We start from the raw sequence: 25,076 nt of genomic DNA on the forward strand, positions 1-25,076 counted from the left end.
TATATATATATATATATATATATATATATATATATATATATATGTTGTAGTCTATAAATATCGCGATCTGGTGCATTCGTCTTTCACATTTGAAAAAAAGAGAAAGCATAAATATTTGTTATCGATCGCGGATATATTAATCAAATTTTGTTATTTAATTATGAATGTTTGCGTGTATTCCATCTTGTACAGAATGTTTTAATATTAATCAAAGAAACTTCTCTACTAAGAAATTATATATTATTTCAATGTAGCGCGAGACGCGTTGAAGAAAAAATGATACCTGAACGTTATCCGCGGATCCCCACGACTTGTGAATCTTCTCATTGTTGCTGCTAGTCGTACTGCTCGTTGCCACACCCAGGAACTGACTGAAGGCTTCCGTCGTACGTTTCACGCGAACGTTCAACGAGCCAATTCGTAGGAAACCAAGATCTTTCTCTATATATTCAATCAATCGTTCTATTATGGCGCTTAAGGGGCTCTTTCATTACTCTTCACCTTAATAAATATAATTTTGCCGAAGAATATAGCCGATTGTGTGTGACAGGAAGGCATGTCTCTGATTATTTTTATTTTGCTACGTTAATTCTACTATAGAAATATGAGAGACGTTCCGCTTTTAAAAATTATAGAAGTTAATATTGTGCAATTATATAAACAGAATTATTTTAGTTACAAGTTTGACGAAAAGAGGGAAGATTAAAACTGCTATGCTGTGATATTAACGTAATCTATTTAGCTTTTAGCTTATTTCATGCGCCAAGTTAGTCTCTACTAAAACGCTCGGACCAAACCAAAAGAATTATTTCTTACCTGCATGCTTTTTCCTTGCTTTTATTTCTGAAATAAAATAGAAAATCATTTCAAACTGAATCTCGTAAAGAGCAAGAAATTGGGAGATTGACGAAGTGATATACAAATATCGCAAGTTAGAATAAAGTGGAAAAAAACTACTTTTTTAGTATACGACTTTGTGTTAGAAGCTATGTTAATTATGTCTAATATATTTGATAAATTTTAAGGAAAGGCGATTAAATATAATTTTTGTTAATAAAACAAATCTGCAATTAAAAATTAATTGCCATAAGAGGGATGTTATTTGGTATAGTTAATAAAATAATATAAAATTAACAGAGAAGCTCCCATAAAATCAAAACAAATAAATAAAAATAGGCTTAAGGAGCGATATTTAAAAATAATATAAAATTCGCGTTATTTTAATATGTTAGAAAAATAAGAGAAAAACTCTCTCCTATATAGGAAAATTAATATGTACGGTTAAATAAATTAATATAAAAAATAGGGGAGCCCCTACTTTCCCTTTCGAGAATTATACATCCTGTCATTGTTATTAAGTGTAATAATTATCCAGTGTGCGAATGAAACTGAGTGAGGCTGAGAATCAACCGGAGTGAGATACACATGTATTTCTCATGCTTGAGTGTACATGCTTTATTTACGTACAATAACGCATCGCACAAGAGAACAATAACAAATAATAGCGGCGACGTGTGATGTGAAACAAAGTATCTTATATAACAAATAAATCACAAGAGGTTCCGAAATTATCTTATTATCACACTCTTAATCGAAAATACATTATTATGTTCTTTTTTTTCGTCGTTTGATACATGAAAAGCATAAGTTTGAAGATTAATTTTGCTTCACACACATTGCCAGAGTTACAGACAACGTTATTTCTCGACGATGCCAGAAATCTAATGTACCACTGCCACTTTGACGATTCACGTTTTATAATCATAGCAAAACGTGTGATTAAAACATTGATGATAAAAAAGAAACAAAATACAAAAATTTTGTACACGGTACACATAGAAAAAATAATAAAATTTACTACCGATTAATATTCAGTTATATATTAAGTAGTGCTTAAACAGATATTATACTGAAAAAATTGATTGGTAATAGTTGCCAAATACATATGTTAATATTAAATATTTAATCAGTTTAATTATAAATAAATTTTGTTTCTAATTGAATCAAATAAATAATTTAGTAACAATTAATAACAATTATTAAATATTTAATATCCGACTCGATGACTGTAGTCAAATATAGAATAAGTATTACTAAATCATTCAATTCAACTTTATCAGATATTCATTAACTATCATTAAAAGCAACTTATTTCAATTTTATACGATAAAATATGAAAAAATGCAGATTCAAATATTGTATTGTATAAATATAACAATATTTTATTTAAAGTAATTTAGAAAAATATTGTTCAAATCCAGAACGGACTGTCTGTATGATTTGATAATAGTTACCAAATATCTGGTAATACTTATTAAATATTTGTAGCTATTAAAATTTGGTAACTGTTATTAAAATTTTGTTGGATAATGCAAATTTATAGTCGAATCTAATTAAATTTAAGTTCTCCGAATTAAATTCGTTCACTCGATTAAATCTTTTAGTAATTGCTATTACAAGGTTTAACATTTTTAGCACTATTTATCCCAATAATTTAGTAGCTATTACCAAACTTTTTTTCAGTGATATCTAAAAAGGATAAAAACATGAATTTTTATACAGGACAATAGAGTTATATTATTCTTAGAGTAAGTACGTCAAAGCTAAACATTTAAACACTTTCGACACATTTCAGACATATTTCGAGTGACAAAATAATGGACAAAGATTCCTGTTGCTTGTAAAATGCCAGAAGTAAAACAGATTCGTACTGGAATCCGCTTTTTAAATTTGGCAAACGATATCTTCGAACGAATCTCTAAGAGCATAGTTCGCGCAGGGAGGCCCGTGAAACTTCAAGATACTCACGTCAGAGAGATGTGCAGAAAAGTGACAGTCATACGTTACTCTAAGAGGTGCGCCTACGTACTTTAATCTGACGGCACAAGCGCTTTACTACTTTAGCGGAGATGCGCTTCTGAACTTGCCTGAGCGTAGCGGCAGCAGTAATCCCTACAACAGAAGAATACTTCCAGAACCCCGAAGTACTCACCTAGGAGAGCCCGTTAACACCATTTCCATTCCGGCAATTCAAATATATCGCGTCATATTTCTCCACCGGTCTACGTACCTTAAATCTAAAGCGACAGAAAGGTATCCTATAGAAATCCCGAGGGAGCAATATTGTCGGTCGCAGTATTGTCGCATGCTGCTGAGAGTTAATTATAGTACTGAGAGAGACGAAGAGGTGCTGAGATAGACGTGCAAAGAGTTTAGCGTACACCAGAAGTTGCAATGAAAAATTAAAGTCTATCTATCTTCAAAAAATCTACCTTATTATTCGATCTATCTGAATCGGTATTAGCTCGCACAATAACTAGTACTAGATATCATGCAATTCTCTCGTATAGATTAAGCGGAATAGCCATCGACTGGAATGTGCCGGAGTATGACAGGAGGCGAATGCCGCGAAACGAGCGTGGAGAACGTTGAACAATGATCGACACGGGATATACGAGGTGGAAAGCAACGGAACTTTGACGGGACACACTTACAAGCGGCGTAAATTACAACAGTGTACTTCGCAGCGTAATTGGTTTTCCGCGAGCGGAGGAGTTGAAGGCACACGCGGAAAGAATTCTTTTAAAAACTTCTTTTTTTTCCAGACGACGATTATGTCTTTTGTTTTCAAACTACTTGTTATGCTAAACTACTTTCTTCGTACACAGCCTGTTTCTACAGTATATATACAGGACGAAAAATATCTCTCGATCGTTAATAAGTGAAAAGAAAGAAGATTTCGATGTGGGAAAGGAGCGAATAATTTACAAAACTTTCTAGTGAAATCTTTTCTTTTCAGTCAATATATTCTCTTAAATGGAATCGATCTATTATCACTGATAAACAATTGATTCAGTTATAAGTATAATACTGCGAACAATGAAATTTCACTGATAAAAATCAGTTAGTACTAGTGGCTATTTCAATCTTATTTTAATTTTAAGTATTTTATTAGTTTCAAATATATTTTAATTTAATTTTAATTTTAATTACTCAACGATATCTTAAAATGCGTTTTATGTTATAAATATATAAGATAAATTCATAGCAAAATATTTTGTTAAAAAAACTGAGTCTTATTAATTTTTTTGTATAGATATATCTTAAGAATAAAGAAATATAATATGCATATAATTTTGAATTTGAATTTTGATTATATCAAATTTTACTGCTATAATCAATAAAGATGGAGAAGCAAAGTGTGAGTGTTTTCACTGAAGATAAATGAACTTATTAGTTAGAAATTTTATTGTTCCTTTAATCAATGACATTTTCACTGGTTCAGCTTAAGAGAATAAATTAGACTATTTCCTTTTAATCGAGATAGAGAATTGATGGATAAACGCATTTTATAAGACGGACAAGAAGATCGAGACGATACTGAAAATTTGCGATTAATATTCCAAATACGATTTTATTAAATGTTCGTAGAGAAGATATTAATTCGCAACTTACGATCCGTAGACATTAATCTATCGTAGATAAGATTACGAGAAACATTTCAAAATATCCGCGAGCGCGGAAGAGAGAACGCAACCCTCTATAAATTATTTACAAAAGTTGCATCATATTCTCCTAAATGATGCGTATTTTTTCTTTAAGAGGAAGAATGTACTTACTGTGGAAAGTGTCCTGGCTGACTGCTGCCTCCTGCGAGACCAAATATTGCCTGGCCTTCCTACCGCTATAATCACGTATGTCCTGATTCGCGCCTGAAAATATATTTTCAAAAAACATGTGAAAAATGTGTACGAGACATTACGATCACGACGCGCCGTCTTTTTGCTATCGTATCTCGCTCTCTTAAATGAAATCAATATATTATCATCGATAATCAGTGATATTAAAAAAAAAAAAAATATATATATATATATATATCAAGTTTTTAAATATTATATGTGAGATTAATTTATAATAGTAATATATTTTATTTAAAAAATATCTGATTTTTATCAAGAGTCTTGCTCATTTTTTTCGTAAGTTTAATCACATCTTAAAAATGAAGAAAAGTGTAATACGTATATAATGCTGAATTTGAATACTAATTAATATTACTATCATAATCAGTGAAATAAAACGGAGGAGCAAAATTTGTGTTTTCGTTGAAGATCAATGAAATACTCGCTGATCTTTGGTAAAACTTGTTACTGCTTTAATCGGTGACAATTTTATTGTTTCCGCTTAAAAGAGCGATCTCCGAGAAAGGAGAAACTCTTACGTATACTCACCGTACACTTGAACCAAAAGATTGAATATATTCTCATGGCCGAATTGCATGGCGATATGCAACGGTGTGTAGCCCTAAAACGATGACACAAATTCGTTTGGTATACTCGTTTTCGCACATATGTAACAATTCTCGATCGTTTAAAGAATAATAGACGTATCTCTTCCATATCTTTCCGCCGTGCTAAACGCATAGAGCGCGCGCGGCGTTTAAATTATATTAATTAAGTTCTACCGGGCGTAAGGAGAGCGTGTATCGATAATTGACCGAATTAAAAGACCGACGATACATATTCACGTTCGACCAGCGTGTAATATCACGCGAACGAAATGTTCACATCTTTTCACGTTGACGCAAGGTGCGCATTATTAATACATTACAGACACGTTCGGTCTACAACGGTTTAATGAATAATTTATTTCTAATTGCGCGTGTGTATGTATGTGTATCTCTCTCTGCGCTGTCCGCCGCGTTTCCGCCGTCCCGTACAAAAAGGATACGCCAATCTCTCCCGTTGGAAGGAAATCATAATAAGGATGGATGAAAAAATAATAGAGAGGCCATATCACTCCTCTCGTCGCAAGTACCGACGTTGCGTATCTTATTACGATTTGCTCGAATGCGTGACGTGCCTTCGCGAGTGAGCGAGGCGATATAAGAATGAGCGATGAAGAGAGAGAGAGAGAGAGAGAGAAAAGGGATCGAGGGAGGGAGGGAGGGAGAGAGAAAAGGAGGAAGGAATTAACAGAACAGTGCCGTCGCAGAGACAATGAGTAATTAATGGCATCGTATTATGAATATCACTTCGAGCGTGCGAATTCGCATTTCCGCGACAAAGACGTCGCGATCCGAAACAATTCTTATATACGTGCGTGGTTGCGTGCGTGCGTGCGTGCGTGTACGTAAGGGAGACGGCGACGCCGCGAAAACTAGCCTCGCGTGCATCGCCCTTATCGCCCTGCACGCATGCACTTTCATCCGGCTCCTATGTGAATCTTTTTTTTCGAATACAATGTATTCGAAACGGATAAGATAGATAACAGATCGTTGGCCGCCGGTTAATCTCGAACTTGTACTTCGATCAACATTTTAATTGGAAGTTTTAATTAGCGCGTACTCTTAATGTTCATTTAATGTCGAAAATTAAAAAAAAAAAAGATCAAGTCAAGAGATTATTTCCTGATTAGAAGTTCGCGCCGCTCGTCGATCTATGATCAACAGGACGTGCGTGACTATAAATATATCGCGTATAAATCGATCTTATATACAAATGAGCAGTCAACGAACACTGTGTATTTTATGATTAAGCTAAGCGTATTATGAAGATATACATATACGAGTTTCAATGTATTATATACGTATAATGCACGAGACTAAAAAGAAACGAATATTAGTCCGCGCTTGTTAAGTGGACGATATTATTTCGTACATATCTTTATTAAGAGTCGTTTCATTAAGATACGGTATATCGGATTGATCTACAAAAGCGAATATTAAAAGCCCTTACATTCCGTTCATCGTGACAAGCTCGACACGTCGAGGTCCTCGGGGCATCACCGTTACATGCGCCATTTATCGCGAGGGCAAAAGTATTAAAAGAACGTTATCTCGCAATTAGTATCGTTCGACTCGGACGGAGCAGGTGAAAAAAGGGCTTGCTTTTCCAGTTCGCACATCAAATAACAGCTGCCGCTCCGACGTTCGCTAAGATAATACGATACGTGAGGTGGATGCGCGGTTGATGCGACACTGCGTAATAGTGTCATGATAGTCGTATAATCGAGTCCGATAAGAGATCCGCGAGGTGGATCCGATCTCCCAGTTATCGCAAAAGATTTTAATCACCAAAATAATTTACACTCTCTTTACGTTGATACTGGCGAGAAAATCATTCATGATGTTTTACGTAGTGTGAAATAATTATTTGCTCTTACACATATCTTGCGCCTATATTTACAACTGGATCAAAATAGCATTTATATTTCTCTTCAAATACATAGATTCGAATTTAAATCCAAATTTTATACGACGCAGTCTGACAGTCGTCGCTCAACGTACCTCTTTCATGCCGAAGGTAACTGGTTTAATTTAGATAAAAGTCGCTGGAAGAAAGAGAGAGCTCGGTCGGGGGACCGAGAGCCGGCCAAACAACAAAGTAGTACGAATTAAAGTATGCAAAATACAAAGTCATAATATACGAGGTGCCTGCCTATATTATCAAACTTTAAAAAAGATGCCGATAACATTGATTTTATTTTTAAGATTAAATTTTAAATTACTATATATATATTAAATACTAATGGTAAAAATAAAAAATCGTTGCAATGGTTATTAATAAAAATAAGGCAATATAGCAAAAAGCAAAATAAAATCAAAATTAATTAAATTTAATATTATTTATTATATATATATATAAATTAATAGAATAATTAAATATTACATTTAGAATTTAAATGAGGATTAGATTGAATTAAATTCGATTAGACTTCTTTGAAATGGTGTGAGGGGAAGGTTGGAAGATTCTTTCTTTCGCTCTTTCAACACGAACAAGTTGCAACTGTTTCATAAATGACAAGGAAGCAAAATTAAAAACTCGCGACAGATGCATATAAATATCAACATTTTTAAATATATCAAAACAGTCATCATTAATTGTTAGTTATTTTTCATCGACAGGCTATTCTTTGCTCTCTCTTTTTCTCTCTCGGCAGTCTTTCGCCTCGACAATTCGCAGACAGTATCTATGGTAAAATGAAAGTGCGGTCGGTCAGGGACACCCTGTACTCTTGCCGCGGGCTAGCATTCGTGAAAGAGTACGTTGTAACGATGCTCGTGTCGATAAGTACGACAAATTGCGCGTAATTGTATACGTATGTATGTGTGTATGTGTGCGCGAGTTATTATCCGGCGGAGGTGAAAATGTGAGCGATCTACTTGAGAGTATGTTTTGTAAAAATATGCGTGACATTCACGAATAAGGAAAGAAACAGGTGTATCTCGAACACGTAAACTCATTCTATATATTTTTTATATACACACGACATGTGTGTAAGAGGTGAAGGCGAGTGAGAATTTTTTAAGAAACTTTTTATTCTATTCCTATACGCTGGAAAAAAATTTTACGAGCCTAATTTGAGTTTTTTTTATTATATAAGGAAGATACAATATTATACACAAATTAGCAGACGAATCATAAGATAAAAAAATTAATTACAGAGAAAGCTTTTAGCGGATTGAATTTGCGGACGTAATAGATTATGCTTCAATTCTGCGTGCGGTGCGCGTAATCGTAATACATTAACGCTATACCCGTTGGTACAAAGGCCGCGGCGAAAAAATGCGTAACGAAAGGGTCGATTTGAATCTGTACAATGCTTTTACCCTCAATTACGCCCACCCTCGAGATACATCGGGCGCGACATTTGGCCGCGCTATGAAGGCGATTAAAAAATCGTCCCCGTTGTCGTCCGGGTTCATGAACGACTGTATATCGTTGGCGTTTAATATCGAACTGCGCAATAAACGATAGTGACAAATGTGTCAAAACCGCGATCGTAGTTATCGAAACGCGGGACGCACCCTTCGCGCTTTCGCACCCTCGCTTATGATACGCTAAGCCGGGAGAGAAGGGTTGGTCGCTCGCGCGTGTGGAGAGAATGCGACTCGCTCTCTCCTCGCCCCTAAAAATTTCTAATTTATTTCACTTTAAAATCCCCGCGCCTATATAGATACGCGCGAAACGATCACATATATAGAGCGGAAAACGGCATGTACGGGTAGACTTCCTCGCGCATCACCCTCTTGCCAGCTCCAATAGCGTGCGACACGTGTGCCCTCACGACAAGTGGCGCGACACCCCCCTGGGCCAATTCACGCGCCCTCCCTCACGCATCCCTTCGCGATACGGATGTGCATGTACGAGGTGTCGCACAAATAGCACGCTCACCGCGATTCTGGTAATCTAACTCGAAGGTGCATTCGTTACTTCAACATTCAAGCATCGACCTTTGAATTAAAAAAAGAAGAAGAAGAAATATCGAAAGCTTTAAAAAATATTGTTCGATATAAGTAACGTTATCTCTTCGAAATAAAACTTTCCAGCGTGAGTGATAATATTTGAATTAAAATATTTCAGGGGACAAAATACCAAATGATTAGAAAGAGATTCGAAAAATGCGAGTATTTGACTTTATGTACCGGATCTGGATTTCTGTGATATTAGATATGGAAACGGATGACTTCTCAAACACCCCGTACATGGGTGGACACATGCGCGCGGAGGACGGGAGGACCCCCCCCCCCCCCTTTTTATGCTCTCCCGACGATATTTTAAAGTAGCGATGTCCCGGAGCATACGGAGCCTCGAGACAATATCGCGCCCCCCTATCGCCACTTCGTCTTCGTCTTCCGCGTCTCCGTTCCTCTCCGTTCGAGTACGCGCGCTCTAACGTGTCCCTTCTTCCTGCCTCTTCATTTCACTCACCCTTTCTCTCTCCCTCTTTCGTCCTGCAGGAACAGGACAGCTGCCGGCCACCAATATCACGCACGCGTATATCACCGTTGAGGATTTTCAATTTTAATATTTTCCTACATCGGGCCGCCTTTACGAGCCGCTATATCATAACGGCGCTTCTCCTTTTCCCTGCCCTTTCTGGAAGGGCGAAAGAAGTCCGGGGAAGGAGTCCGCATGTTCCGAGGTTATCTCGTTTTTCAACATAGGCCCGCTCAAAAATTGGTGGGAGGGCAATATCGTTTTCAACGATGTCTATCGTGTAGACATTTCTTATATGTCTCGTATATTTCCGCGCGATAGAATTAAATCCCACGATGGGCCAAGGTAATTTAAAATAAGAGATACGTAATTCTTATGTACGCCGTGGTAAAGATTTAGAGATTGAAACTTTCCGGAAGGCGACTGGTTTTATATATAATGAAAGTTTATTCAAGTTTAAATTTTAACGATTTAAATTTTAGTAATTCACTCTTAACGCGTGAAAAATGTGACAGATAATTTTTCCTTCATTATTATAACGATTTCTCAAAAATTCGATTCGCAAAATGCGTCGACTATAATTTATCAAATATTTTAAATAATTAATTCTCGATCACGAATCGGAGATTATGTTTCGAATGGATCACCCGTTGCAGATTCCAGTTGCATCTACTGGAGCCTTAATCGGAATCGTCGTTGGCTGTCGTGCGCCAGGCAAGGATCCAGGCGCCACATGGGCGACTTACGTGAATACCCCCCGTCCCCTTCAGGGGGGGGGGGCACACGAGAAAATAAACGCGGCCATCCCCCGTTTTTTGCGGGGATTAAATGCGAGGCGATGCCGCGATAAGCCGGTAGAAAACCACGGTAGAAGCGGTACTGGTGACAGATTATGCCAGTGACTCTGCGATCCGCCTCGTCGTCCATAGGCCGATCGGGGATTAAAAAAGTCGTGAGCGGCGGAATTCTTACGATAAGTGAGTCAGATAATAAATAAGTGAGCCGGAGAATAAAATAGCCGCGATGACGGGTCTCTCGAACTATGATTTTTCACGCTAAGAGCGTCATATAGTTGGGTGTTCGTTGAAATCGAGAGACATTCTCAACTTGCATCGAAAATTCCAAAGCTCATACGACAAAGCCGCAAAATTTGATATTAACTCTGAACGAGGAGAGATCTGAAATTAAATTAGTAAACATCAATAATATTCAAAAAGAACCGTAACGCGCAAATATGCGGGTACGCGCGAAAGAGGGAATAATTTTATTACTTGGCATATACTCTTTGTAAAATTTATTATATCGACTTTTCCTGACACTTTTTCCAGCAAACCTGTCGGAGAAACCGGTATCGATGCCCGCGAGCGACGGATATTAGTCGCGAATAAGATCGTCTCGAGCGATTCCACGGGAAAGCTTCACCGGAAGCTTTCTTTTTTTTTTCCATTCGTTTCTCTCCTACGTCCTCTTTCATTTGCCGCGGGATTGGGGGAAAGCCGGTAGCCAGGGGATAAGCCGTAGGAAAGCGCGGCGCGGGAGCGACGCCGGTGACAGATTACGCCGAGCCGCGCGATCCGCAGTCTGGTCCTAAAGCCGCGCCGTGGAAAAGGAAAGAGGGAAAAAAACGTCCAGAGAGGATTCGCCGAGGACAGATCCCTCGTCCGGGGTGTGGATTACCTATTCTACATCGGTACGTACACGAGCGCGACCGTATTCATTATATCCGGGGCTGCGTTAATCCCCGGCAGCGGCGCATCGAGTCGGCCGGAATTGTCATCGTGGAAGGTACAGGAATAGCGACGCGTGTGCGCATAATGCGTTTCCCCGTATTATGGAAATCTCTTGTACACTCGATTTCTCTCTCTCTTTTGCTGATTCTTCAGATCATTCATTTTTCCGTTGTCGTACAACTTGAAAATTACCGAGATATTGATGTAGAAGAGATTCTTTTCTCAATGTCTTTTTTTTTTTTTGTATGGATGAGAAAAGGCCCGGGAGAATAAAGGTGAGGAGAAAAGGTACTGTGGTATCGACAAGCCAGTTCGGATTACATTGCGGAAACAAATGAGTCTATCGAGCGCGCGAAGAAGAAAGACCTTACAAGAAGACAAATGAGCCGACTTTCGGAATGTATGCGCCTCGAGGTGAATTTCAATCTAATGACAGGTCGACAGGAAAGTTAAGTGAGTCCCTCCTCTCGCGATTTTTTCTTCATATATTCGCATAAAATTATAACAGTTTATCACTCGTCAAAAGTCTTACTTCAATTTAGAATCATAAATAAATGAATCAATTCCATGTGTGCCTATGTCGACAGAAAATCAAAATAATTTTGCTTGAAAATCAAAATAAATTCTGTAATAATGAGACAGAGACGAGAGACCGCAACGGAGTTTGTCGCGAGCCGCTAACGAGCGCGAGGGATTCCGCTCTTTCCCTCCTCCTTCTCCTCTATAAGTACTCGCCGTCTCTTGTCGTGAAGCACTACCCTGGCTTATATAAGTCTTATAAAGAGCAAAGCGGCGGGACCACACACGTCTGATCCTATCTGCGGGCTTTTCTGTGCGCTTCCCCTCTCTTTCTCTCTCTTCTTTCCTTCCTGCCTTTCTTCCTTCTCACGCGAACTGACTCCGTTTCTTCTACCTCTTACAACGCGAATCGTTCTCTAAACCGATCCCGCTCTCCGTACGTCCGGCAAATTATACGCGATCGTGGCAAGGACCGACAAACATACTCCGCCTCGATGTTATCCGAATGTATTTGATGCGCTTTATTTCGAGTAAGAGCGCTATCGATATAGAAAATAATATTGTTTGAAGCAAACTTTATTAGCCCGATATATGAATTATAAATTGCTACTATTTTCATCGATCGCAATTTTATTTGATAATTTTATAAAATAATTTTATTACAAAAAATATTATTTAATATATTTGAAAGAATAAGACACTTACCCCATTCTGCGTCATTCGATGGAGACATTCGATGATCGGAAACAGAAAAATATGAAAGATTAAGTTGATCTCCAGTCTTATATTACGGTTTGCAAAGATTAATAATGTAAGATCGAATAGTGCAAATCGTTTAATATATTCTACGGATAAAAATTCCCATTCTTCAACCTTATAATGTGCAAAAAAAGATACTGGTTTTAAACAATATTTTATTCAGCAACCTCAGAGGGAGGGGGGGGGGGTGGAAGGACACTCACCGTGGTCTCGTTGATACTCTTGTTGTAGTCCCTGTAGGTGCCCGCTATTAATTTAATGATGCTCTCCTCGCCGTGTTTGGCGCCCCAATGTAAAGCCGTCTGCAACACGCGCGAAGAAAGACGGGGTCATAATTCGACGGTCGTTTAAATCGCGCGAGACCGGGATTACCGTGCGGGATTTTGCGAGGAAGCCGGCGCGATGGGAAGGTGATAAGTAAAAATGTATCAGCGCCGGGATTTATGACCGCGGCTGCGGATTTTTCGGGCGCCGAAGGTGGCCCGATTGCAGAGACACGACGCGAGCAGCTGTAACGTATTTTCGAGATGACGCGTCCGTGAAATATTCGCGAATTAAGCGACGGCAACGGCCCGGCTGTCAACCGGGACGAGCTAAATGAATGGAAATCATCGTCGGGATGTATTCGAGAGAGAGAGAGAGAGAGAAAGAGAGAAGACTCCCCGACTGGCAATCGATTACAGTCGGAATAGAGTAAATGCGATTCCAGGAAAGCCGGAAAGATAAAAAATAAAGAGCTTGAATTTTACTTTCACTTAGATAGTATTAAACTACACGAAAATTCTTCGAAAAGTGCGAGGGAAATTCTTGGCCTGATTGCAGCGAAAGATGTGACGGTCGTGTCTTTTCTTTTTCTAATACAATAAATGTTATATATCTCTACTTATATTCTAAATGCTATATATATACCATATATATATATATATATATATATATATTATATTTTTTTTTTAATTAATAAATTAGATATAATAGAGAGAGATAGGGAGAATTAGATATAGTAGAGAATAGAAGCAGCACTATAGTTGATACTGCGGCTATTGAAATACAGCCTTCTTTTTATGTACATTTTTGTTGTACGCTTTTCGTGCACTCAATAAAGTTATTATTATTACAAATTATATCCTCAATTTCTTGAAAAACGTATAACGCTGATACAATTAATAACACCGTTAAGAGAGTCTCGCGGCGAGGTCTCCCGCTTAATCGCAGCCGCGTTCGATTACCCGCATCATATACTCGGCTGTCGAATATATATGTACCCGACTGTGACCGCACTGTAAACCCTAGAGTCCAGTGACCAAAATTAACGGCGAAAATTAATCACCAAACCACGGGCGCGACGTCGACTATTAACGCGACATTCTCTGGCGAGTCCTGATCCGGGGGAAGCGCGCCCTAAAAGGGCATACACGTTTTTCGCAGTAAACCGAGAGAGGGTAGAGTAAGCAAGCTTTCGTAGCGGGACATGCGTTTTAATTTTATCAAGCCCGCGCATCCCGCGGGTAGATTAAAAATAGTGTCGGTCTCCAGATTCGCGAGGGGAACGTCAACGGAAGCTGCCCTCGACCTGAAGCCGGCCACCCTCTGCACGGCGGTGGAGTCCGCAAGTCGCGGACCACCTCATTAGCGGACCGGGGAGGAAAAAAAAAAGGACTTGTTCTAACGAGGCTACGTACGTAATGACCGGAACCAATGGCGCGAATGAATGTGTATGCGTGAGCTGACACATACACGGTCTCCATATACGAGTCTCTCTCGTACAGGTAGACTCTCTCATTTTATATGCATAGTCCCCGCAGCAAATTAACGGACGATGGATCGAAAGGTGAGCGACGTGATATTACGTCGCCACGTGCAATGCTAATAAGATTGAAAGGATACGACGAGCTATACGGGACTAATCGATCGAATTGGCGTGATCGCGCGGATTGAAAAATTAATCGATTTGTAACAAGAATAAAGAATATATACCGAAGATCTTTTTCAATCGACCTGAAATCTACAATATTATATGGCATTCATATAGTTTTCGCTATTACTTTCTTAAATGGAATTAATGTATTATATATCACTGATAAGAGTGATGCGAATTCAATTATAAACAATAGAAACAGTAAAATCTCACCGAAAGAAGCAATTAATAGTAATATCTGTTTCAATTATATTCTAAGTATTTTATTATCTATTTAATTTATATATTTTATTAATTTTAATCATATTTTTATTTTAATTATAATGTTAATCATATTTATTTTTATTTTTAGTCAATGATATTTTTCAAATGCATCCTGCATATTAATGCATTATAATATATGAGATAAATTCATAGCGATATATTTTATTAAAGAAATATCTCTGAGTTTGTGAGTTTATATCACATGTTCAAAATAAAAAATATAATATGCATATAATTCTGAATTTAAATACTAAAAATTTTACTACTATAATCAATGAAATAAAAAACGGAGAAACAAAATGTGAATGTTTTCACTCGAAGATTAGTGAAACGTTGACATTGCTGAAATCTCGTCGTTGCTTTAATCAGCGACTTCCATTGCACTGATTTAATTATAGGGAGTATATTCGTCGCCAATTTTTTTTTTCTAATTTCCTAACGCGTTATCTCTCTGCTACGGATAATTTGAAGAGTGGAGCACACGGAATTTACGCATACGGACGAATAATTAAGGGGGGCGCGCTGTCGCTGTACAATTATTAAACGTACCGCGCATAGCGCGAGCGGAGTCATTAACCGCGAAGTGCGCGGACATGGTCCATCTAATACGCTTCTACGCCGGCTGGCGAAGATGCAAGAATCCGGCTGAATTACACGGGGCGAGGTGCGAAATGAATTTTTACGGTGGTCTCGCGGGGCCATCAGCGAGTACTCTGCGTTGATACCACTGCTTGGCGCACACTACCGGGTGCGCGGACCGCCGTCTACTTCCCCCGACCTGGCGTGCTAACGAAAGTTTTATGAAGCGCGATAGCGCCATACCTACCTACGCCGCCGTTGACTTTGGCGCTCCTTAATTTGTGAACGCCGCGCGGTGGTCGGCCGTGCCGCAAAAGAATGGTATGTCGGCCGACAACGTGATATATCTTCGCCCCCTCCGCCCCGGGCCTCTTCGGTCCGAGAGTGTATAGAGGCTACATACCATAGCGAGTATATATACGGTAGCGCCTGCTCCCTTCCCCCCCCCTCCCCTCTTTCCCTTCTCCGCGAACGACTTTCTTCGAAAACGATCCGTGAGAAAGCGCGCGATCCGAGTATCGATTTGTGTCCCTCATTCTTTTCAAAATCCGACACGAATCTCTCGGACGAGAAAATGTAGTTCGCCTATAATAAAGACCGCGCTTCTCTTTCGCTTTGATATTAATAGTGTTAGACTGGCGTACATGTGTATATCTAATTTTTACACTAATTAAAGCCTTAATTAATGTGACGGCTGTAGCCGTCGTGGCGCTAACGCGATTCCCAGCCGAGATGCGAGATGACCGCCGACCGTGACGGTTACAATAGTCGGAGCCGCGCGCACGTTGCGTGCAACTCCTTGACAATGTCGCTGTTTGTAGCTTAAATTTGTAGCGCAAAAAATTATTGCGAATTTATTATATATATATATATATATATATATATTTTATTTAATGTCGTCGAATACGCGGCATTTTCACCGGAAACACGACAAACGAAAGTAAATTTCCTTCCGTGGGATCCAACGTTCCTCACATGTTCGCGAAACTACGTATAAGTCGCAGCTATATAGTTGTCTCTGCGCGGATGCTGATTAAGCCGGGAGCCTGGGAGATCGCGGGCGGTTCGGGGGGGACCCCGAGAGCAGCGACGGCGGCGACAACGAGAGCGGGATCCAGCAACGGCAGCAGCGCAGCTACCGCGAGCCACCGTTCCTCTCTGATGTATGCGAGCGATACAGATATCTCCGGGAAGGAATTTGCGTTGAATTAGCGTATAATCGGCGGGCCGATCTGCTCATACGGAATCCCGCGGCCCCGCTTACACGTGTCCCGAGAGCTGTATTCTCTGCGCGAACACAATATTTAGTGGCGTCGTCGCCGGCTCCTTCTCTCTCTCTCTTCCCCGGATCTCCTCCTTCTCCCGTGGGACCCGCCGCCTGGTATGCGACGAGTCTTTCCTTCCCCCCTTCGCTCCTCCCCTCCCTTCCCCTCACCCTCAAGCGCGCTTCCCTGGCCCAAATTTTTCCTTTCCCGCCGCGCCGGGACGACCCGGCTGAGAGAAGCTGCGGCGCGATTTCGTTATTAAGATGGGATTTCGAGATGTAGCGTCTCTCGCCTGACTCGCGTCGGTATTTGTGCCCAGTGTTATAAGAATGCCGTTCGCGCTTCTGAACTCGTGTTAATTGGCTCTCGCGTTACATCGGAATAATTTTACGAGAAAATTCAAAATTTATCAAATATGTACACGCTTATTAATTAGTTGTTTCTCCAGTGTTTCACCTATTTGTTGATCGTCGAAGCGAAAGGCGCTTTATCAAAAAGATAACAATTAGATTGGCGTTGAGTGAAAGAGAGAGGGAGAGAAATTATATTCGTCGATCTCTCTCGTTCCGCCGCAGATAATCACGTGCGGAGATGCCGCTGCCACGGGGGTTACAAGCATTAACAGATTTCACCATCTCAATCTGCGTTCCTTAACTTCGCCCATGCATCTCGACATTCGTGAATCCGCCGGATGAGAAAGAGAGAGAAAGAGAGAAAGAGAGAGAGAGAGAGAACAGAAGCCGGTCGCCGATCGATCGATGAAACGCTCGTGGTGGGTCGTCCGGATTCAGCGGCGCGATTCCATCTCCCAAAGGTCGATTCTGGGAAATCGGGGGAGAAGGAGGAGACGTCGGGCGCGTGTCTTCCGACGGGAAGAGACCGCGGAACGGGGGAGAGGAAGAGGAGGATAACTAAAGATGGAAGGAGAGGGAGGAGAGAGAGAGAGAGAGAGAGAGAGAACGGCCGGGTAACGAGCCTCCGGTCACGTGTATGGCGTCGGGCGTCGAGATGTCAGATCTATCGGCGCGTGCTCGATGGCGCGTGTCTTCGCCTGTTGATCAGTCTTGTCGCTTTTAACGTCGTGCCCGACTGTAACACACGTCGGCCGGTCTGTCCGGCCGATTGTCGGCGTTAGTCACGAATTCGTGATCGTCGCGAGGACCTTTGTACGCGATGAATACGCGCGCGATGACGATCGCGATGTAAATATAAAGACCTCGAGTACTCTGCGTTGATACCACTGCTTTTTGATGAACCGCGTTCAATAACCGATGTTGAACTGACAAGAGACCCTCCTACTCCGAAACGTCATTGACACGAAAATATTTTTGCGAATATTTTTCATTTGATGCTCATCGCCGATATAAAAATTGCGAATTGTCTCTCGTTCGCGCCTTTATTCGATCATTGAGTGTAGATAAATGTCGAAAGAGAAAGAGAGAGTGCTTTATTTCCTGCAATTGCGTCAAGGAGGTGTGTTATCCAGAATCCCGTAAAAAGAAGAATGATGCCGCGTAGCGTGCCGGCTTGAACTTTCGCGTCTTGCACGAAGGATACACAGGATGCGGGAGGTGTCATTAGCATAACGTGGAAGAGCCGTGATTTATTCGACATCTCCCGTTCTTTTCGCTCGTAATTCCACCTCCACGCGGGCAAACACGATCCAGCAACCAACGGTGGCGTCCAAGGGAGGAGAAGATCTATTAGAAGATAAATTCACGCGAATATCTCCGAAGCCCGTGTATATTATATTTATGCGAACGATGAGAATAAAAAGAAGGGATATGTCCCTAAATTAAATAGAGAAACAAGATTAAAATAAATGATTTTACGTTAAAAAATTGCATTAAATTATATCGCGATTAAATTATGTTCGATCGAATAGAGAAACAGGAAATGCGTTGCCTCGCATGTTCGCATCTCATCTTGCGAAACGTTCGTAATTATGTAAATTTCTCGCTGACCTAGTACTCTGCGTTGATACCACTGCTTGGATTGACTCGCTCACAATGTTATCAGTTGCCATCAGGCAATCCTGCAATTGCGATCCATCACGCGGTACAATTGAAAAACCGCTTCCTCGTTCGATATAATAAGAACGGCCGCAACGGATCGCGCAAACGAGGTGTAACCGAAATCACTTGAGGCATTCGCTCAAACGAGCTGTGACTGCACGAAGATCTCTATCCCGGCTACCGAGTCTTTAATTTCCTTGCAGATTATTAGCCTGCGCGCGATATCCCCTTTGAATATTAATTTTTTGTGAAAACGTACGCGTAGGTTACACCTACAATGATGCGCGAGCGTAATTAAAGCGTAATAAACGAGAGAATAATTCGGTTCTTAATATTCGCTTCATTTTAAATTCGTCCTTAATTGGACCGAAGTGTAATCCACGTGCTTGAAGAACGGCGATGAGACTACGTAATACGTTTGTGCTCCAGTATTTCCAAACGTTTCAAACAATAACTTTAATCGAGAAAGAGAAAGTGAACGGTTCGCGATACGAGAGATTTCCCGCTGTCGCAGGTGGTGTCGACGAGCCGCGACGCGACAAGACATCGCCATCAGCCACGTCCATTACCTCGCGCGAACGTTGATCCGGTCCGATGAGCATCGGTAGTCAACAATTTCGCTAGCCGCTCGCGGCCACGTCTTACACGTGCGACCGTGGGAGACCGGACGTCGTGGATTTATACTGTTTTTGAGACTGACAAGAGAGGAAGCGCGCAATGTTCTGGACATGGTGGCTAGTGATCCGCTTCCAACTCTCTTTCTCTCCCGTATTATAAAATGTTTGAGAATTAAAAGAGAAACACGTGCGTTGAAAAATCGAGATCGCGATTGCTCTCGATTACTTCCTTCAAAGTTTCGCCTTCGCGAAATTCGTTCGCGAATATTATCCAGGATTTTCGAGCCAAGATAAGATTTCTACGGCTAAGCCTCGATACGGCAGATTTATCGTTTCGATAGAACGCGCGTTCCGCTCTCGTCGACGTTTCGGCAACGATTCCCGACGCTCTTACCGCGCGAAATCATCGATATTCAGCGAACCTCCGGGATCCCATCGTGGTTTCGTGAATCACGGGGCTCACGGATACCTGAGCTGCATGCACACACATCCACCTGCAGCGGAGTTTAAACGATTAACGGGAGCGGTTCCCTGCGAATAATCGATGTCCCCCGATGTCCTCGGGTGTACGGCAAAGTTCTCGGTCGTCTCGATCCAACACGGTATTTCACGGAGGATTACGCGGGCTTACGCTTTCGTTCGATCGTACCTCGTCCTGTACCCCCTCTATCCCTCCCCGGCTCCATCGCCGTCAGGAATTATCGGTCGTGTGTCGATTATATTTCGCGTAGGCGCTCATCTCTTCGATCTTGCCGGAAAATATACGGACTTCTTTGGAAATTGTTGCAAAGAAGCTACAAGAGATTCAAGCCGATGTTCGTTAAATTATTGAAACGTTCCGAGCGCTGTAATTTTCATCATATTAATAATTTGAATTGGAGGAACTCGCGATACCTCTTGCAATTCTTCTTGTACAAGAGCAATAAAAAAGATATGTGGCCGCCAAGTTATGGATATAAGAAGAGAGCTACATTTCCATAAAACAATTTACACGTCTCGAGAAAATAAATTTTCGCTCATCCCATATCTGGAATTCGTCATCCGGAAGCTCTCGGTCCACGCGCTGTACAGCGATCGAGAAGATCGATCCAGGATCGAACGATTTGCGGGCCCGTCGGCCCGTGGATACAGAAGCACTCTCTCTCTCGATCGGTTTGCTGCCGGCAAAGGACCGGCGGAAGGGGTGAAAGGGTAAGCCGCTTTGCGAATGAGCGGAATTGCCGAACCGCGTTTGGGACGAAGGGAGTAGGCGATTAGGTAAACCCGGGATTAGTTGGACGTCGCTGCTCCCTTCGTTCGGGATCGGGATCGGGAGAGTTGTCTAGGAAGAGGGGGAGGGGAGGTGAAAGAGAGGGAGAGCCCTTCCTTCCACCTTCGACTCAGACTCGGTGTTTCCACCTGCCTCTCCATCGCTACTACTACTGTTGGCCTAACCGAGTTCGATTGCCGCCACTAATAATGCCACCCTTGATTTACATGATTGGATTGGCGTCTCGAAATTGAAACTGCCGTCCGTCGCCGCGCAAATTCGACAGAGAGAGAGAGAGAGAGAGAGAGAGAGAGAGAGACTCGCAGCCCGCTTATGTCTTGTATAGGACATTGAAATTTAGCAGTAGGTCGTACAATCTCTTGGACGTACAACGATCGGGGAATATCCGATGGAATCGAATGCAACGATATAACGAAAATTCGTGAAACGTATCGTTCATCGCGCAATTTTCTCCTCTTGATTTTACGTAAAAATCAACGTAAAATTAAGAACGATAAATTTTACATTCCCCATTTTTTTCTTACTCTTTTGATATTGCTCGCGACCATCCTCCAGTACCGCGAGAAATCCTCGTAAATTCTCGTGTGGCCGTAATCATATTTGAATCATTCTCCACCGCGTCTCCCGGATGTGTGGGTAGAGGCCAATGTATTTCATAGATGCAACACAAGAGAGAGGACGCTGTTTTCTCGGCGAGGCCAGACTCGGAGAGATTAGTATGCTCGTATCTGCATGCACGCGAGATCGTATCTGCCACGAGCGCGGGTCCTTTGTGGATTTTTGTTTGCGTCGCGTACGTATTTATGTGAGCGTCCTTCGGCTCTTCCTTTCGGCCTCTCTCCTCCGCCTGCGCTCTCTTCTTCCTTTTCTTCCTCTTCCTTCTTTTTCTTCCTTTTCCCATACCATAATCGCGGGGGACGCTTCTACTTAGGAGCGCTCCAAATGATCCGTTTCGACTAATCAATCTTTAGAAAGTTACTGTCACGGGATGCGAGTCTCCCCGGAGAATTTCTTCTGTACGCGGCAAATCACATCCAAATGTCTAAGTTTATTTTTGTTTTTGCGAGAGAGAGAAAACTTCACCAGCTCCATTTTCAAGAGAATTCGCGTATCTTCGTGTCTAAACTTTTACTCTTTTCTAATCATTTTTCGTAAAATATTTAAAAAAAGATTGTAACTATTCATAGCAAAAAAAAAGAGAAAAAAAGAAACAGATATTACATTTTGCAATCCGTTTATAATTTTGAACTCTTAATTCGTTGAATCTCTATGACTTTTAGTGGCAATATAAATATGAGTGTCTCTCTCGACATGCTTATTGATTATATATAGAATTTCTGCGCGCATACTATACCAATATCACTGTCGAGTCGAGAATATATATATATATATATATATATATATATATATATCTATTGCTTGGTGCGGATCTGTAATCCCTACTGTGTACCAATTACCTCGTCCAGTCTATCTGCGTTGCATGCAAATTGGATCTTGATTACAGAAGACGTAGAGGAAGATATCGGGCCCCGTTTCCTCACGAGGAGGCGAGCTTTCGTCGTTTACCGAGGGCAAATTAGAAGACCGTTCGAAAAGATAGTGCTTTCCAGTCGGTTGGACAGCCAGGTAACGCGGAGCGTAAAATTGTGATGAGGCTGGTTCATAGAACGTAAATACGCCTTCGGATCCGTTCGTGAAACGATAACGGTGGCGCCGGGTCGTAACCACAATAGAATATCTAGAATAGTTGTCCAGCGGAAAGTCGGACAATAAGGAGGTAGAGTCCTTTAAACGATCCTCAGAACCGCATGTTCCGACGCCCTATTTTACCTGGACGAGATGTGGATTCGTCCTGGAACAAGGCGGTCTGCCGAAAAGTACGGACCGAGACGATATTTGCGACCGACGATGCTAATCCGATTGCGCCACTCGCTCGTGCCAGTCTCCTTTGAGACCTAACGACCGGCAAACTCTCCTTCCGTTACGCTTTTGTGCAAGTTGCAGGATCAGTTTCCTCGACGACCGTTCGAGTTGGCCGGCGACGACCATTATTTCGTAATAGTTCCTTGCTGAGCAGACATCTAAGGGATCGAATCCCCTTTCTTAAACTTCGCCGTCGTTTTAGTTTCAATAATTATCGATACAAAGCGAATCGTGCCAAAGCCTTTCTCAGATGATGCCTTCTTAATTACGAGAGAATCATCGGTATATACGTTCAAGTAAAGTGTGGGAAACACGGACGAAGCCGCTACGGCTGGGAAAGAAACATTAAAGGAAGAGATGAACTTTTTTGTGGCAATTTCAGCGCGCGGGTCAATTAAATTACCGCAATGCATCCGGGCCCTCGGGTTCGATCGAGCCATATAGGAAGCGCATCGCGCTTGCATGAGACTCTTTCCCACGCGAAACGTCTTTAGGCATCTCGTGTGAGATTGCATATTAACAGATTGCCTAATACACAAGTAATATTGTAAATAGCATTAAAATTCTCGAGGATAGAGATCTAGCAAATTTTATAAATATTTAAAAACGCGGGCTGTGTCAAATTATTAACGAGAGACTTTCGACGAGATCGTTATTTTTTGCAAATTTCCCGAAAATTTACATGTTTATATATTATTAAAGCATATTTATGCGTTTATTGCTCAATTTCTTACAAATAAAAAATCCACCGTAAATCTAGACTTTGGAACAGTAATAAAAATTCAAGCAATATCGCTCACAATTTTTGTGGAATTCACTATCAGCTGGCGAGAGATTCGAGAACCCTTAACATTAGCATTCACGTATCGCGCTCTCGTCGCTTTTCGGAAATACAACCTGGGAGGGCGGAGTAAGTCGCGCGATCGACGCGTGAATGCGAAGGGACCGACACGGAATAAAGGACACCGAGGAAACGAAGCGAAACCTTTTGGAAAGCAAAGCTCTCGAGTCAAGACTTCGGACAATTCGTCGCATTAATATGGCGCGCGTGAGTCACGCGGATGCGTTGTTAGTCGGCGGGCGTTCGGTTTTCTGTCGGCGATCGAGATGACGACGCTGCGATAATGACGACGCATCGCGTAGGCGACGTGCGATCGACGACGATGACGCATAAATGGAAATTGATCGAACACGCCGTTTTTTTTTGTTTTTTTTTTCATTTTCCTTTGTTGTCATTGTTGCCTCGGCGACGTCGCGCGATGAGAATTCCATTATTTACGCGGCGCGAGGTACGAGAATTGACACAGAAATAGGCACCAGAAGTCGCATACGCATCCGCGTCGTTTAACGCAATTACCTCGCTGCCGTGCAGGCGTGCGTGAAATTTCAATATCGTTCGTGTTGCAGCCATCTCTCCCCGTTACTCGAACGTGCCTTCATGTACGCGGAAAGCCATTGGACTTGATCAAATTTTATGTCTGATTTAACGATACCTTCCTCTCTCCCTCCTTCTCTTTGTATCAAAAAAAATAATTCGATTAAAGTAAAAATTGTTGACAGAAAAGTATGATTTAAAAACTTCAAATTAATTTCAAACGATACCACAAATTGTCAAGAAAATTGAATTGTTCAATGTGCGTTAAATTTTTCTTCACAAGGTTTTATAGTTAAAAAAGAATTATTATATTCGGAGATAGAAAGCTTCGCGTACACATATAAAAAAATTGTGACTCGATTTAATCCGATTAAAAAACGATGCGCTTTCGAGCGCAGAATGTCCTTCAACATCCTCGCCCGGAGGCAATTCAGAAAAGACCCGTAGGACATTAGGCTCGACGGATCGAGCGCCAGTCGATAGCCAAGCGTACAAGAGTATAATATCCCAAAAGAAAGAGAGAGAACGTAATAGGGCCGTACGAGGGTGGCAGGCGGAGAGTGTCGTTTCGGGGTTGAGGAGACCGGCGGCGGCGCGCAACACTCGGCACAAGGGTCAGCTACAGATTTTTGCGGGCAGATCGGACCAGGCATCGGGCAGCTGGCGTGCGGTCAGCCGCTCTACCCGCAGCGTTGCGTCGGTCGTGCATCACCGGCCACCGTATTAACCCCAAAGCTCGACGTACTCGGCCAGCACCGCAGGCCGCAGAGTCCACGGGTCCCGTGCGTCGAGAGTCCTCTCCGCGCGTTCCGCCATATACTCCCCGATTACCTACTCCCTCTCCCGCCTTCTCCTCCCTGCGCCCGGGGCGCAGCCACGAGATACGAGATACGGCGTCGTATTAACCGTAATCGACCGCGGCGCAGAATCTAGAATTCTAGATCCGTATATGCTCTCTTAAACTAAATCGATCGAAACATTCGTATTTTATATATGTCTCTGTTTTATGACTCCATTGATTGTAGCAAATTTCGCTGGAATATCAATAATAATTGTATATATTTGTAAGATGTAGCTTTTACAACTTTTTCTATTTATTTTGGATTGCGGTTTCCTTCCTCCTTCC

The 25,076-nt window shown here is 41.5% G+C and overlaps 1 protein-coding gene across 1 annotated transcript; it reads right to left on the reverse strand.

The window, feature by feature from the left end:
- Positions 1-272: 272 nt before the first annotated feature.
- Positions 273-12,881, reverse strand: LOC138942645 (ankyrin repeat domain-containing protein SOWAHB-like). Its single transcript, XM_070313029.1, has 6 exons — positions 12,674-12,881; positions 5,229-5,301; positions 4,620-4,712; positions 2,928-2,952; positions 817-843; positions 273-441 (listed from the first exon to the last, which is right to left on the reverse strand). Exons 1-6 carry the CDS (start codon positions 12,686-12,688, stop codon positions 336-338), a joined length of 339 nt encoding a protein of 112 aa, XP_070169130.1. The 5' UTR covers positions 12,689-12,881; the 3' UTR covers positions 273-335.
- Between the last annotated feature and the right edge of the window lie 12,195 nt (positions 12,882-25,076).

This window comes from Polyergus mexicanus, unplaced genomic scaffold (assembly GCF_030449975.1).
Source record: "Polyergus mexicanus isolate NDT 795.1 unplaced genomic scaffold, iyPolMexi1.0 SCAF_23, whole genome shotgun sequence".
NCBI lineage: Eukaryota > Metazoa > Arthropoda > Insecta > Hymenoptera > Formicidae > Polyergus > Polyergus mexicanus.

Coding starts and splice junctions, on each gene's coding strand:
- LOC138942645 (XM_070313029.1), bottom strand. Junction 2,953..4,619: donor CAGCCAGGACACTTTCCACA/GTAAGTACATTC, acceptor CTTCTGTTGTAG/GGATTACTGCTGCCGCTACG. Junction 442..816: donor AGCAAGGAAAAAGCATGCAG/GTAAGAAATAAT, acceptor TTGAATATATAG/AGAAAGATCTTGGTTTCCTA.